The sequence below is a fragment of the Sander lucioperca genome, chromosome 19 (genome assembly GCF_008315115.2).
Source record: "Sander lucioperca isolate FBNREF2018 chromosome 19, SLUC_FBN_1.2, whole genome shotgun sequence".
Classification (NCBI taxonomy): Eukaryota; Metazoa; Chordata; class Actinopteri; order Perciformes; family Percidae; genus Sander; species Sander lucioperca.
The window spans coordinates 26,056,141-26,071,593 of NC_050191.1; the positions used below are offsets into that span (position 1 = coordinate 26,056,141).

The window sequence follows — 15,453 nt, forward strand, 5'->3', positions numbered from 1 at the left end:
TCCTCGTACGTCATTTCTTCTATCCATTCTCAGACTTTCTCCTTTCCACCTTCAACAACCTGTTTGCTCTTTGAACTGGCTTATATTGGTTGTGTCACATCATTTGAAACAAGTGAAATCAATTTTGAGTGGTTGTGTTCAATCAGTGACATGTATTCTCTATTTGTATTTGATTGTTGCCACTTGTGTTTACCAGTATGGATGACATGTGCATTAAAGTGCAGAATGTGTTTTGAGAATGAGAATGTTTAGAGTTTTGCTGAAAAGTCTAAGTGAGATCTGCAAATTGTGTTTTACCATGAGAAATGGTTTAAGGTACTGACAACAGACTGCACAATTATCTAAATGAGTTCAGGCAACTGAGAACTTTGTTCAGCCAATGGGTTTTAGTGTTTTAGCAACTGAGAAAAACTGTAAGTGTTAATACCTCCATGTCACGACATATGTTGGTCTCTTCTGCCATCTGGTGGATAAAAGCATCAGCATTACAAAGACAAACCCCCGACAAATCTGAATAGATTTTTTTTTAATTATTTTTACAAATAACTTATCTGTTACAAAGACAGTTTTCCCAGCTAAAATCAAAAAAACACTTTAGATATCCAAATTATTTTGTTTCCATTTAATAAAACATGAATAAACTGCCTCTTCACACCAAGGTGCAGATCAAGCTGAAAACGGATTTCTTTGGATTGGAAAAAAAAAAAAAAAAAAGTATGGCGTAAGTGCTTAAGAGACAATAATTCATTTTTAAATGGGTTTAAACAATACCAAATTTTAGGCTTTTAAAAATGGCACTTGGATGTGACAGAATAGAGTATCAATACAAATTCAATAGTTCTAAAAGGCACGGATGATGCAAGGCAACATTTCACAAGTGTGGAAACAAACTAAACAAAGAAACTACTCCACAGTTAAGGTAAGTTAATCACAAGAAGTAAACTTTAGAGACACCCTCATCAATAAAAGCTTAGGAGGATGAAATGAGCCAAATAAAAATAAGAGTATACAAAGTGGACAGTCATGTTTTTTGCGACCCATAGGAATATTTCTACATCATAGGAATACTTTAAACACAAACATATTCACTTTGTTACCTCACGAAAAACCCAATTCAGGCGCACAGCAACATGGGAACTTTGAACCCAATCAGCTGTTCCAGGATCGTCCTGACTGAACTGGAAAAGTCTCTTTGCACTGAGGTTGTCGTCGTCCCCCAAAACATTAAACCTACATTCCAGTTGTCAGATAAGATGGCAGTTTGTCAATTTTTGCTTTTTTGTTTTTAAACCCCTTCCCTCCCCCGATAGTCCCGACATTTTTTTTTTTGGCATCCTGAAAAATAAAGAAGAAGAAAAAAACAATAAGACTCCGCCATCGCCATTCCTCTTCGCTGCATCTGCAGACGGTGCGCAGGAAACCCAGCGATGACACGGAGCGGTGAGCAGAGCGGGCAGACGTAGCTTCATAGTGACTGCTCTGCTGCTCTCCTTCTGCAAGGCTTCAACTCTCACAGAAATCAAGTCAAAAGCTTTAAAAAAGGGAGCACGGTGCTTATTTGTTTGAAAGAGGGAAACAAAACAAAAAATAGTTAATCAAGTCTATAAAGCTATACTTACAGGAAATACAAGTGATTCATAGTGTGAGGAAGACGGCTTTCAAGGCACATTCTAAAAGTATGTACAGTAAAAAGCTCAAGGGGAGTTCTGCCTCCGTGTACTGTACACAAAGCATGCAACGTAGTTTCTTTTTTCTTTTTTTTTTTTTCATTAACATGACTGAAGAGAAAAGGTGAGGGGACAAGAGGCACGTTTGAGTGGTCCCCCTTTGACATCCTCTAGAAACAGCAAACAAACTTTAAAGTCCACGATTAGTCCGTTAGTTTCCCTTCAGATGGAGAGCAGTGGCTGAACACAGTTCCCAATCCCGTGACCATGCCACCGCACAGGAAATAAAACCAAAAAACTAAATGTCATCAGCAAAAAAGGCACGTTGGCACCTGGGTTGTGTGTGTGTATGTAGGTGTGTGTGTGTGTGTGTGTGTGTGTATATGTGCGCCGTCACACTGCAGGGCCACACTCGTAATACTGTAAGTGGGAGCAGCGAGGTATCCCCGGGGGTAAAGTGTCACCCGTCGATTGACCCCCCCCCGCCATCCGAGTCTCTAAGGTGAGGTATCATCCCACTCTGCCAGCCGTTTATGAAAAACACAAGCTGTAAACGCTATCCAGTCAAGCCTTCCGTGGACAGCGTCCTACAAACCTTAGAGAGGAGAAAAGAAAAAAAAAGAAAAAAACAGGACGCGTGATGACGACGCCCCCCCACTCCCCCCCCCCCCCCCCCCCGTCCGAGTTTTCATACAACGACCGAAAAAGAAGAAACAGAAAGGCCCTTTGCTATTCTGGTCTGGTAGAAGACAGGCGGCGCGCGGCGGCCTCGTTGGCTCAGAAGTGCCGCGGGAACTCGCACTGTTCACAGCGGTTGAGGGCGGGATGGTTGAGGAAGGTGCAGGCGGTGCAGCTCCACTGCGTCCCCTCGTCCTCCTCCTGGTCTGCGATGGGCTTCACAATCTTACTGCCCGAGTCTGTGGAGAGGAGAAGAGGAGACGAAGAAGGTCAGGACACGGAATGAGACGAAGAAGTGCAATTGTCAAGCAAATTCTGAGCAAACCTATCAGGATTCAAGACAGCTCTGTTTGTCATTTTTATGCACCACATAAAAAACAAAATTGTGTTTCGTACATCCACTGGTCAAATGAGGGCTCCTTCACACGTCTGCGTGGCGTGTCCTGTTTTTATTTCGGCTCCCATGGTAACAGGCTAGAGCTTGCACACTGCCTGCGTGACACGCACGTCTTGGGTTTTGACATAAATGCAGATATAAATGTCATTTATAAAAATAATAAATAATTATCGATTTTAAATATTGCACCTGTCAATACAGAAAGAAATATTCTGTAGCCTATTTTGCCGTCCATACTGCCGATGTTGTCTTTGCTGTAATCAGATCAGTATATGTTTATGTTTCACATGAAGTATACTACTGCTTGAGTGCAGTTTATCAATGGGAAACATACATGTGTACAGACAAGGCTAGCAGCAGCAGCGCCGCGCCAGACACGTTTCTGATGTGTGAAGACATAGAAAACGCCACGCAACCGACACGCAACAGAAACACCACGCTCAGGCCACGCAGCCAGTGTGCAGGAGGCCTAAGTCAGTGCAAGACAGAAGACGTTAACATTTTGAAATGTAGCCATAGTACATGTAGCCAGCATAGTTTAGTCAGAAGTCGGCACTACAGGCTACGCATGGCTGTAATCTGCCAATAAACAGAGCAGAAGAAGTAGCGGTCGCTAACCGGAAACAAAACAAGTGGCCTTTCGCCATCTAACTCATCTACGACAGGTTTTTGGTTTTAATAGTTCTTTTACGTCAGCTAGTATTGGCCACGTTTCATGCTGTCAGGAGACGAAGCCACGTTATGGGAATACCTGAAAAGACGCCGACAGGAAACAGCTGATCAGTCCTGGGAGTTTAAATGTTCGCTACGGCAGAACTTACTCAGCAAGGTGTTTCCATATCCCATTTAGAGCATCAGCTTTTTTTCTAAAGACTTAAAAAAAAAAAAAACACCTCAAAAGAGCGAGAAAACGTTTTCACACAACTGAAGACGTTTTATTAAATGTTGTTTCAATCCAGCTTTCTAGTGCAAGTGCGATGTGAATGGGAACAGGACTAGTGTGTTTATCTGATTATGCTTGGCAGTGAAGGATTTCAAAACAACTTAAAACAGCGACGTGCCGTCTAGACATGGAAAGCATCATTATACTGAAAATACAAACATCTAGTGTGAAGTCAGAGCTGTAGGCCGCAGGATAAACCTCAGAGGCTGTGTGATGATTAACAAGATAGACGATATTTGCTATACAAATACGTTTATTTCATTAACATTAATCTTTAGCATTTCTATTGTGAAATAATGGATAGTTTTACCTCTTCAGAACTCTAAAAAGCACTCAATGCAGTTCATTTTAAACGGACCCAAGCCAAAACAAACACTGTGCTAGGTGCTTCTGGATGGTGTTGTGTTGCTACAGAACATTTTAGTTCATAAAACACTTTCATGGTTTTATCAAAGCCTAAATACAGAGGGATGGCTATGGATTTCCAAATAATAAGCAAATAGCTTACACAGGGTATATACAATTATTAAAAGTCCTGCTACATTAAGACGAGGGGTTTGAATTTCAAATCTAAAAACCAAGACGCTCGTTAAAGACCGTATATATGGTTGAAGATACAGGGAGGAGGAATGAAAAAAGAGGAGGAGAAGGACAGAGATACCAACCGAGTGGGAGAGGAGGGGAAGGACCAGAGGAGGGCTCCATCATGAGCTCAGAGGTCACATTATATCTACATCCTCTCCTGTCTGGCCCAGGTATGATGGAGCCGAGCAGAGAGCAAGGGATGGATGGATGGATGGATGGATGGATGAGAGGAAGGCGGTAAATGGATGGGTGAAAAAAGATTAGGCAGCAGGTAGGGAGGAAGAAGAAAAGTGCAGAAATGAAGACATAAAACAGGGTTAACCCAATATTGGGGATGATTTGTAATGCAATGATTGACTACATCTAAATAAGGAAAACAACAACACATCTTTAATCTATTATTAATGCATCCCTCATTTTGCAGAGATGTATTCACCACTGTGTATTCAACAGCTGTGAGCTCCATTTATTTACGTTTCAGTAGAATCATAAGGGGGCAAAACAGCGAGTGCTGAAATGTCCATTATAGTCATAAAACACTGCTAATGTCGTTTGAAAGATTTTGTTATTGGTCTTTAACAACCTATATTGGTATAACCCTGATAAAAAAAACATGAATGGAACAGTGAAGTTAGTACCATCGACCTCTGAGAACACTTTAGGGCCATACTAATCTCGCTTTGCCAGACCTTCCTCCACAGCACTGCACAGGAGGGTCTGGCTAGTCCCCACAGCATTCTGGGATGGGAGAGAAACGTGCTCTGGTTTATTGGCATTTCTTTAAACCAATCACAATCGTCTTGGGCGGTGCTAAGCGCAGCAAGGAGCCCCGGTGTCGCTGCAAAATAGCCTCAGGAAGGAACTTGTTTTGGTGGAACATGGGTACGTTTAAAATTTAGTTTAAGTCGTGCAACAGAAAACTCAGATTGGACAGATAGTCTAGCTAGCTGTCTGGATTTACCCTGCAGAGATCTGAGGAGCAGTTCACCATAGTCCTCAGAAATCCACCGGAGGTTAGAACGCCAACACAAAGAAAGAGGAAGGTGACGGACATCCGGCCGAAAAGAAGGACATACGGTAGAATTTCCGGCAGCAACAGAGCAAATTTGTAAGTGGAAGGTCGTGGATATAGACTAGGGCCATACAGGTGCTTCTGCAGATGTTGGCCTGTTATCTAAACATGCAACACCACTGACAGTCACTTAAGTCAGTAAGTACAGTCTGAAAAAAATGACACCATGCAATAAATAAATGAATAAAAAGCACATAAGGAAATATAAAGTATATCAGCTCTAGGACTGTAACAGGGGCCAATACTAACGAAGTGAATCCAATATAAGAAGTCCAATAAAGTAAATCTAAGGATGAAAGTGTCAATGGAATGAGGAATAACCAGACATGAACATGCAACCTTTTCTAAACTTACCAATAGATAAAGTACCTTTGGGTTTGGGTGGGACAGGACCGAGGAATCCAATGTTGTCATAAAAATTATGGATTGCACTGGGATTAAAGTGTGGTCCTGTAAACAGATGGAAAAAGAGTGGATTGAGCACATATATACACACAATAAGATACATTGAAAGCATCACGTTCAGAAAGGTAATCATTCATCACGTTTTGAATAGACTATAAAACAATAATCAATACATGCATTTACAAATACGTACTGTATACAACTTTTAAAAACCACACGCTGCACTGACCCACTGTCCGATTTATCCACCAGAAACTTAAACAACTAATGATCGTCTATCCTGTAATATTATTAAAGCTGTGGCTTGGTGTGCCTCCCCGGGCCTTGGATCAACTAACATTTCAGCTTTCGTTCCACAGCATTCACTACTGAATACTAACTACAAATAAACAATTAGAAAACCGACGGTGTTTGCCTAACATTAAATCCCAGGTACCACCAGGTCTGTGACTAGGGTTGGGTACCGCAACCCGGTATCTACCGGACCGAATGACAATTTTGTGCTTTCCTTCTTTTCTTTTTTTTTTTTAAATATCAGTTCAGGCACTGTTTAGGAACCGGTATCGGGGGGGGGGGGGGGGACTAATGATTTCCAACTCTGTGACAGGTACTATTCATTCATGTTAGCAGTCTCTGCCAGCAGTGGAGTGCTGCCAGGGGGGCAATAAATCCCTTGTTACCAACCAGCAACAGGATGCAATTCAGGAAGAAGTGGTAGTTAACAGCACAATGGCAGCACCTTAAGCATGTGTGTAGAGAGGATGTGAGCAGCTGCAGAGCCTGGATCAAATCTGACTTCCTCACTCAATTACTTAGTGTTACCTTTTTTATTATTATTATTATTATACAACACAGACTTGTGGAATGTGGAATGTGGAATACTAGTTTAAGAATACTGAAGATTATATATCAGAGAAAGAGAGCGAACCAACAGAATCATACCTCTTGTTTGAAGGAGATCAATTTCTTTGGTGAGGCAGTCAATGTCGATCTGCAGTAACCTGTTTTTGCATCGCAGCTGCTTCATTTCCTCAATCTGAAAAAGAGTGAGACAGGAAGGGACCAGCCGGTTAGCCATCGCACTCAGGCAGCTCTAAAAGGTTGGACACCCAGCCTCTCAGTCAGTGGGGCAGATCTGGGACCATGTCAGAAGGAGAGCTGCTCCACTCTCCAGAGCTGGCTCGCCTCGGGTAAACAAGGAACCAAGGAGCTACTGAGCCCGGCAACACCAGCCAATTAACCTCCCACAGCCACGTCCCCCTCTGTTGACTCAACTCTAAGAGCTGACAAAAACAGCTGACTCGACCAAAAGCTTAGAGAGGCATTTGATCTGAACCCGAGGGGTTTCAACAAACTTACAGCTGCAGAGCTTACATAAACATGAAGTAGTGCAGAAGATAAATGTGGAAAGTTCCCTTTGTTTTCTTTTGAACTGTCACTTTCACCGTTTTAGCTGCAGAATGAACTGTGAAGTGAATCTGTGTGCTCTTTCAGTCTTTTTTGTCTGTTCAGCCTTTATCTGCTAGTAATAACCAGAAAAAAAATAAATAAATAGTTTGCCGTTATGAAGAACATCTCAGATAGCTGCTAATAAAATTCTATCAAACTTAAATTGATTGATCTGCCAATGAAAGATGTTGGTTAGAGTTCCCTGACATTTTCCCGTTCAAATGTCCCCATTTTTCTACATTCTGGCTGGTGTTAGCTGAAATATGACTATCAACTTATTTATACTAAACTACTGTTCTCAACAACAGATATCACAGTTTGTAAAATTAGAATTGGGCGGCAGGAGGTCTCCTGGTTAAGACCTACAGTATACCATGTATAACTGCAACGTTTGAGTCAGTCTGGGGACCTTTGTGGCATTACATACTCACATATGTCTTCTCTTGAACTGTCAATATCAACTTAAAGCAAGAAATAATCTCAAAAAAAGTTCACAATGGACACATTTATAAAATCACAGAGCTTACAGAAGGAATTTGGGAGGCTGAGTTGGATCTCTCCAGCCGTCTCCTGGTCAGGTCGTTTTCCATCTCGTTGACCTCCTCTTTTAGCTCCTCCAGCTTCTTCTTCTTCAGCTCCAGCTCGTGCCATAGCCTCTCCATGCGGGCCTTCTGATGGACCAACAACGCTGGAGAACACACACAGACAGTAGTCATCAACCGCCTCCCCTGGGCTACATTCATTCACTAGTAAACAACATAATTTAGCATGATACACAATCAAAAGAATATATTAAGAAACTCATGGAACTAAAAACTGCAGATCAACATAAACACTGCTGTGGATATACAGTACTGAGCACAGGATGATCTCTGCACCAGTCAAACAAGTTTGGAGCCTCAAGGAGAGACAGGGGAACCACATCAGATTCTTCCCCCGTTGTCTCTCAGACTGCGTTTCATCACCTATTGTGGTAACACGAAGAGCTCATCAGGCGAATCCAGGTTAGCACACTGCTGCAGGCACATTCTGCAGCAGTCTTTAATACAGAACCTTCACTGTGCACATGATCTGCTCAAGTCTCTACAGCATGTGTCACATAATTCATTAAAGTTCCTGATTCTGTTGACAGGTTGTAACACCTCCTCCGCAGACATTCAATGACAAACAACTCTCTCTCCCGCTGCACACAAACACACACTTCACAGCTTATGGGAAGATGGTCTTCTGGTGATCACGTACCTGTTCTCTTGTCAAAATGTCCTTGAGCTAAACTGCTACCCGCCTGCTTACTATGAGTCACAGTGTGAGAGGAAGAACTAAATGTGTCAACAGCCCAACACTCGTACAGCTGAAAGTAAACTGAACATGATGCACGTAATGTTACAGTGATTTTAGTTCAGCTATGGTGAGGCAAAAGGTGCCTTCATTTTTTACCACGACGGATAATAGTCTCGGTGTTTGGCTCTTGGATTAACGCCACTATTTTATTTATTATGGGATAATGATGTTGTTTAGGTTAATCTTCCTTCTTGGCAAACACATGATATCCCACTATTTTTGAATTTTCAAGTAAGCTGCAGTGTTTCCTGTGGAGCGAGAGGTTTGCTGTACTCCCCCGGAGAGAGAGGGCGAGTGACAAACAGAGCGACGGCTGACTCATATGAGCGGGTTGAATGCACATCCGCAGGTGCACGTTATATGGTGTATGAAATCTCTGTATCCACACCGTGCTGCATTTTTTTAAACTATGATGGATCGCATCTCCCGCCCAGGTGTCCCTCTTCCTCTCCTCTCTTCTTTACTTTTTAGCTGAGGCGGCAAATGTTACCAGCAGAAACGCTAAGCTGTACAATAGATGACTGACAATGCTCTTCTTTACTACGAAATCAACATGACCCTGTCTTACACATGATTAGACAAAAGGGACACTTGACCGCCGTCAAATTTCTCCTAAACTATCCACAAAATTAAGCTGACAAAGAGAACAACACTTAATTTTAGATCTGCAACGCCTACTTTTAATTGTTGTTTTTATCAATTCAGGAGTTTAGGAAGGCAACAAGTCACATCATTTGCAAAGGTTCACTGAAAGATCTGGTACACATCTAAATGACAATACCTTACATTCTAAAATGACATACTAAATTCATTATTTTTCAAAAATGATGTCTACATTTTGCTCACAAGATGTAGTCTGGCTGTGTATGGTTACTCGGCCAGCAGAAATACTGGCAGAATCAAAAGGGCAATGTCTTATTGCACCAGGTTTTATTTGATGCTTCCATCTTTTGAAGTGTGGGTGTATGTGGAGGGACCTATGCATAGTCAGTGTGTTAGTTACAGTAGATAGCGGTCGGCACGCCCCCTGTTTGGAGAAGCAGGCAGGAGTACCGACAGAAGCTAAGCAATGTCCTGCTGTGGACGGGGGCAGCAGCTTAACACATTTTAGACACCTAAAAACATCTATATCAATTTAAGTGGATGCTTTATTTAGATTATTTTCACTGCTTTCCCTTGCTGTCAGACAGCCCTTTACGACAGGGAACTGAAGCAGTTATCTCTGCTCTCTTCAAGGCCACCAGACTCCTTTGACAAAAACAGTAATTTTACCTCACAGAACACGATGGTTGCTGGTCTACCGCTGGCTCGATCAGTTACTTAGTTTGTGTTATTGTGTGACTTTGGTCAATCTGAACTAACCTTTTAAAACACCAGTCACAGAGTAACACAAACAAACTAACCAATCGAGGCAGCGGTAGACAAGTACCTCCTGTGTTCTGTGAGGTAAAATTACAGTCATTTTACCAAAAGGAGCCTGGTGGCTTTGAAGAGTGTAGATAACGGCTTCAGTTCCCCCCGCCTAAACTAAAAACAGGGCTGTCTGACGGCAAGGATAAAGCAGTGAAAATATTCTAAATATAGCATACTTTTTTTTTTTTTTTTTAGGTGGTCCTTTTTTTTTTAGGTGTCTCAAAATATATTTAGCTGCTGCTGCCCCCGTCCACAGCCGTACATTGCTTAGCTTCAATGTCGGTACTAATGTCGGGGCGTGCCAACCGCCATCTACTGTAGCCAATACACCGACTTTGGATAAGTACCTCATACAACGATACTTTAAAATATCTAAACTATCCCTTTTAGCCTGTGATTGCATTTGAAACAGGCCTTCATATGCCAACCAGAACCGGGTCTTCAACAAAGTTATGTAATTACCATAATGTTATTCTGCTGCCAACAGCTTCAGTTGTGGTGTGAATGGTTAATGTTTAATTAAGTTAGTTGTGTGGTGAGGTGTGTCTTTATCAGGTACAGTTTTGGTGTGAATATACATGTTTTAAAGCCAAGCAGATAAAGTAGGAGGGAAAGTGGGCTGATGAGGGTCAGTAGAGGCAGCATGCCTGGTGTGAAGCCCCCTTTAGTGGTAGTCACCGCAGTGCAGGAGCCACAGCCGGTGACTCACACGTAATACAGTCAAAAGCCCAAAAAAGGAAACAGCGGTGTGCTCTGACACGTTTGACTCACACTACAGAATCCACCAGTCTCAGGGGTCGCCGGAGCAAACACTGCATTTAGTGTGGAGGACTCACACTACCGTCATCCTACCGGCCCTCACTGAGCCAGTCACCTTGTATCTACAGTACCTCATGGAGATTGACATGCAGAGCAGCACAGTTTGGCTAAAGAAATACATTACAGTCAATGTTATGTTAAGAGACTTTTAAAATCACACAGTATACTTTATAGTAAAATTATACTCTTGGCAGGAAGCGATGGAAAAAGACCTCGTCTGGCTATTACCAGACCAAGCTCAATCTTTTCAGATTGAACTTTAGTCTGGGGAGTCTGCTCTGTATTTTCTACTGCACAAGAGGCGTGATCAACGGGCATAGTTCAAATGACTCTGTACGCAATTGGATAGTCCTTCAACCAATCAGACCAACGATCCGGGTGACGTACTTTGCAACGGGTTGCTGCGCTTCGGTGGCCGCCATGTTGAATGTAAACAAAAAGCTGCTTGCCGCCGCTTCTCTATCGCCATCGTGTAAAACCCGCCAATAGCGCGCCAGGTTGATAAGCCAGTTTGTGATTGGTCCCTGCAGATTTGTAACGGAAGCAGGATAGAAAAATGTACAGGTTTCCAGCCTGAGCTGCAGGGCGAAATCAAATCACCGGCAGATCGGGCTGGGCTTACCCAGTCTAATTTAGACCCACTGCTGGTTGCAAAAGACCTGCATACTATCTCATCAACCTCATAGTTAACATCGGTCTGAAAACTGGTCTTTTTGCCTTCTTGCCATCACTGTGCACCCTTTAGCCATCAGAGGCCTACTTGATTCACAGTGTAAACCATTTCTGGACATTTTTGTCTGTTTGTCCGAGCTGTGGGCGGTATTCTAAAGTATGTATGCATGAGAGCAGATCTGTGAAAATAGCTTCAAGAAATTGACCAACAGTACTTTGCGATGCTCGCTGTAATGTCAAGTATTGTAATTACTTTTTTTTATAATATACCATTGAGAAAGAACTTATGAATACTTTAAAGACCGGGATTATGATCAAAGTGATGATACTCCGCATTGCTCACCTTGTGTGTACGCTGCATCATCAGAGCCCATGCTGAGTCTGCGAGGCTCACTCGGTCTCTCCTTATGTGGTGACAGCGGGTCTGAGAGATGGAGGGGGTCTGGCTCCACATAGTGGTGGTCTGAGGGTAGGCTGAGGAGGTTTTTGGGATCAAAAGTAGGGGACACAACTCCGGGGGACACAGCTGGGGGCTTATTGGGGGACACTGTGATTTTAAAAGTGTATTTGGTGTTGGGCTGAGTCACCACCACACGTGGGGAAGAAGCTGTGCCTCCCCCTCCTAAAGAGGCACGGGACTTAGGTGGATGGTGGTGGATGTAGGCGGGGCCCATGCTCACTTGGCCCCCCATGTTCCTGGCCCCTGAGGACCCCTGTAAAGGAGGGTTGGCTGAGATGTAGACTGTGGGAGGGTTCCTTCCCCCACTGTCATCGCTGGAGGCATTGGCCGAAATGTAAAACTTAGGTTGGGAGCGGGAGCCGGCTGAGGCCACGATAGCCTCCTCAGAGGGAGCGGTAGCAGCATTAGGCGGGCTGGCAGAGATGTAAACAGTGGGCTGGCTGCGGCTCAGACCTGGGCCTCCGATGGAGAGGGGGGTGGTGGGGACAGTAGCCACCCCAGTTGAAGAGGAGGAAGAGGCAGGGCAGGAGGAGGAGGTGGAGGAGGACCGGGGCCCACTGCTCGTCCGCAACACGGCAGTTGTGGTTGTGGAGTTGCTCCTCTGAGGAGATTCAAGTTTGATCTCTATCTGATTCTTCCGTGGGCCAGTGGAGATGTTCTGGATGTTGTACTGGCTGATGGTAGACAGGGAGGTGGGCATGACAGAGGAGGAGGAAGAGGAAGAAGAGCATGAGGAGACACCGGAGGACGAGGCCTGGCTTCCAGTGGGAAGAATGGAGGGCGCCTGGGGATTTGTGGGGGAGCTGATTGGCATGTAGACGTGAGAGGTCTGGTGGCCCTGGGTCTGGTGCTGTGAGGTATGTGAGGAGGAGGCGTGCTGAGGGCCGGACCAGGAGCCGGACATGGAAGAGGGGTGTGAAATCTGGTAGATCTGCTGCTGGGGCTGGGAGGTGGGGCTGTACTGGGCCCTGCCTCCCTGCTGCTGGTTCTGCCGGGTCGTACCAGACTGGCTAACATAGGGCCTGATGTAAATAGAGTTACCCTGTGGACTGCTGAGGCCCGATTGTGGACCGCCGTGTATGTGCAAAGAAGTGGGAGTGTTGCGGCCTTTCTGGGGGGCTAGCGTCACGGTAATGGGGTTGAAGCGTGGCGTCTGCTGGACACCCATAGATGCTCCTTTGACACCCAGAGGGTAGAGTCCAAGGTGCTGTGGAGGCTTCGGTTTGCTTGTGGGCTCCATCACACCAGACACATTGATGCTGGAGGGCAACTGCACTGGGGCTGACTGGGGCTCCTGCTGAAAGAAGTCACTGTTGGGGGTCTGGCCTGTCTGGAGGGGCCCGTCACTCAGGCTGTGGGCCAGAGTGCGACTGCCGTTCATTCTCAGGCCGTCCCGGCCCGGGGCCACATGCACATTCTGAGACTGCAGGCCCAGGTTCAGCTGGGTCATGTGATTACGAAACCTGATGAAGCTAGGGTCGTCAGAGAAGCCGAGGTTTCCTTCTTCACTGTACAGGTAGCCCGGACTGACCTGGGACAAGTATTGACAGCAGGCGTCTAAATTGTTGTTGTTCTGAAGAAAATAGAGAGGAAATACACTTATTATGCAACATCAGTGTTTCAAATGAGAAGATGCTAACATTTTATACCATGCCATCAAATTATAACATTCTCAACTGGCTTGCTATATTGTACGTTTGCAACTCCTACCAAAGACACAGAGTTTTGTCTATATCATTAAGGTTTAGGAAACACACCAGCTAAATGTAAGGCCCGGTTCGGCTGTTGCAGTGGACAGTAAGACAATCAAATCACACAGGCTGACATAAAACAATACACTTAGGGCCAGATGTACGTACATTTGCGAATGTAGCGTTATCAGCGCCACGTCCAACCCGCAGAAAGCGCACGCTGTGATACTTCAGTTTACGTCGTATTTACCAAACCTGCAGTTCATCGGGTAATCAGCGCCTTTCTCCGCCCACTATACCGTAAATTGCGCTGTAGCAAAGCGTTAAGTACTGGTGCTATGATACGGCTGAGTGCAGACTGCGATATTCCCACTGCTGATGCTATGACTGTTTGAAATGATCCTGATGCCAGTATTTGTAATGTAGCGAGGAGTTTAACAACTGCTGGAATGGAACGTGAACGCTGAGTCGGAGATTCGATGTCACCTTTGATTTCTTCCAGTAACTATAATATCGCGTGGCTGCTTAATGTGTAATGCTTAATGATCTCGTGTTCACTCAACTGAAAAAGTGTGATCCTTGTGGCAAGAATCTTTTCAGCTCGTCTCCTTGGCCTATGTCTTCGTCTTGCTCGGATTACTGCTGCCATTTCACCAGGAGGCATATGCCAGGAATCTTGCTTGCAGCTGGTTTATACCTGCTTTTAAGAGGCGGAGAATTTTCAGCGCAAAATAGAGGCGCGCTTTCACGGGCGGTTTTTGTACATACCGCGGAATACATAATTAGGCGCACTTTACGCTTCCCCTCCCATCTCTTTATGGGAAACTCCCACTTTCCCCTTGACTCTCCTGTGAATGCAAATGCATGACACGGAAAAGCGCAATTTGCCATTTTCGGTCCCCGCGACAGGCAGTCTGCGCTTTTACCTCAGTGCGGCCTGTTTGTACATACCTCGCCATTCTTTTACGCGCACGTTGTGAAACAAATATGCCTGAAGTGGGCCCAAAAGCGTAAGTACATCTGGCCCTCAATGTTGATTTACATCTAATTTATAATTTTTCCTCAGATCATTCCTGGCACTTCTCTCTCATGATCGTATTATTTGTTCTGTGTATTAACTGCAGTCCTTCAGGTAGTAATATTGTTGGACAATGCTTAGCAGCTGAGCCCAGGCTGAGACTGAAAACATCCAATTCAACAGTTTCTTATCGTTATTAAAGAATTGTGACCAGGATATTAGCGGGATATTGTTAAAAAAAAACTAAACTATGCAATAGTTTCTAAACACTTGCTGCGTATTACTTATTGACCACAATGTACCGTGTATATATGAAGTAAGGATAATTTATCAGTCTGGCTTTACTTTGCAGGAATCATCTTTTGTGGTGTCAGACGTTTGAACTTGCCCACCTGCAGAACACACTGGGAGACAACACCCTCTGGGACTTCAGGGAACTTCTGGCGCAGGTCATGCAAAACCTGAATGTCAATCTGGTGGCTTCCCTGGGCCATTCGTATGTTGCCAGGTCAGGACTGCTTGTTCTGTTCAGCGCACTGGGGCGTCAGTCGTGGCAGCAAACCGACTTCATCTTGAACATCTTCTAAATTCAAACAAAGAAAAAAAGGAAAACATCTGATGAGAAATAGGACTCCCAATATGACTTCTGTAAAAACAACATACACACAAAATCCAGTCTTTACATTATGAGATGGAGAAGTCTGTTTTGTTATTATTCTACGAAAAAGTAAACATGTCCAAGTGACAGGGACAGAGCCAATGTGTCAACTGCAAGTCCCCCACTGCAAGACATCAATGCCTGAGAATTAGGGCTGCAACTAACGATTATTTTCATAGTCGATT

At 44.3% G+C, this 15,453-nt stretch overlaps 1 protein-coding gene across 5 annotated transcripts in view; it reads right to left on the reverse strand.

The window, feature by feature from the left end:
- Window positions 1-509: 509 nt before the first annotated feature.
- Window positions 510-15,453, reverse strand: part of tab2 (TGF-beta activated kinase 1 (MAP3K7) binding protein 2) — a 48,850-nt gene continuing 33,906 nt past the window's right edge. Inside the window, exons 2-8 of one of the 5 annotated variants that reach the window (XM_031285621.2) lie at window positions 15,003-15,193; window positions 11,785-13,474; window positions 7,724-7,884; window positions 6,690-6,783; window positions 5,697-5,792; window positions 4,351-4,431; window positions 510-2,584 (exon numbers count right to left, since the gene is read on the reverse strand). In XM_031285621.2, the coding sequence (XP_031141481.1) occupies window positions 2,445-2,584; window positions 4,351-4,431; window positions 5,697-5,792; window positions 6,690-6,783; window positions 7,724-7,884; window positions 11,785-13,474; window positions 15,003-15,104 (2,364 nt within the window). In that variant the 5' untranslated portion in view covers window positions 15,105-15,193 and the 3' untranslated portion in view covers window positions 510-2,444. The remainder of the gene's footprint in view (window positions 2,585-4,350; window positions 4,432-5,696; window positions 5,793-6,689; window positions 6,784-7,723; window positions 7,885-11,784; window positions 13,475-15,002; window positions 15,194-15,453) is intronic. The other 4 variants (XM_031285623.2, XM_031285624.2, XM_031285626.2 and 1 more) reach the window with 4 other exon arrangements.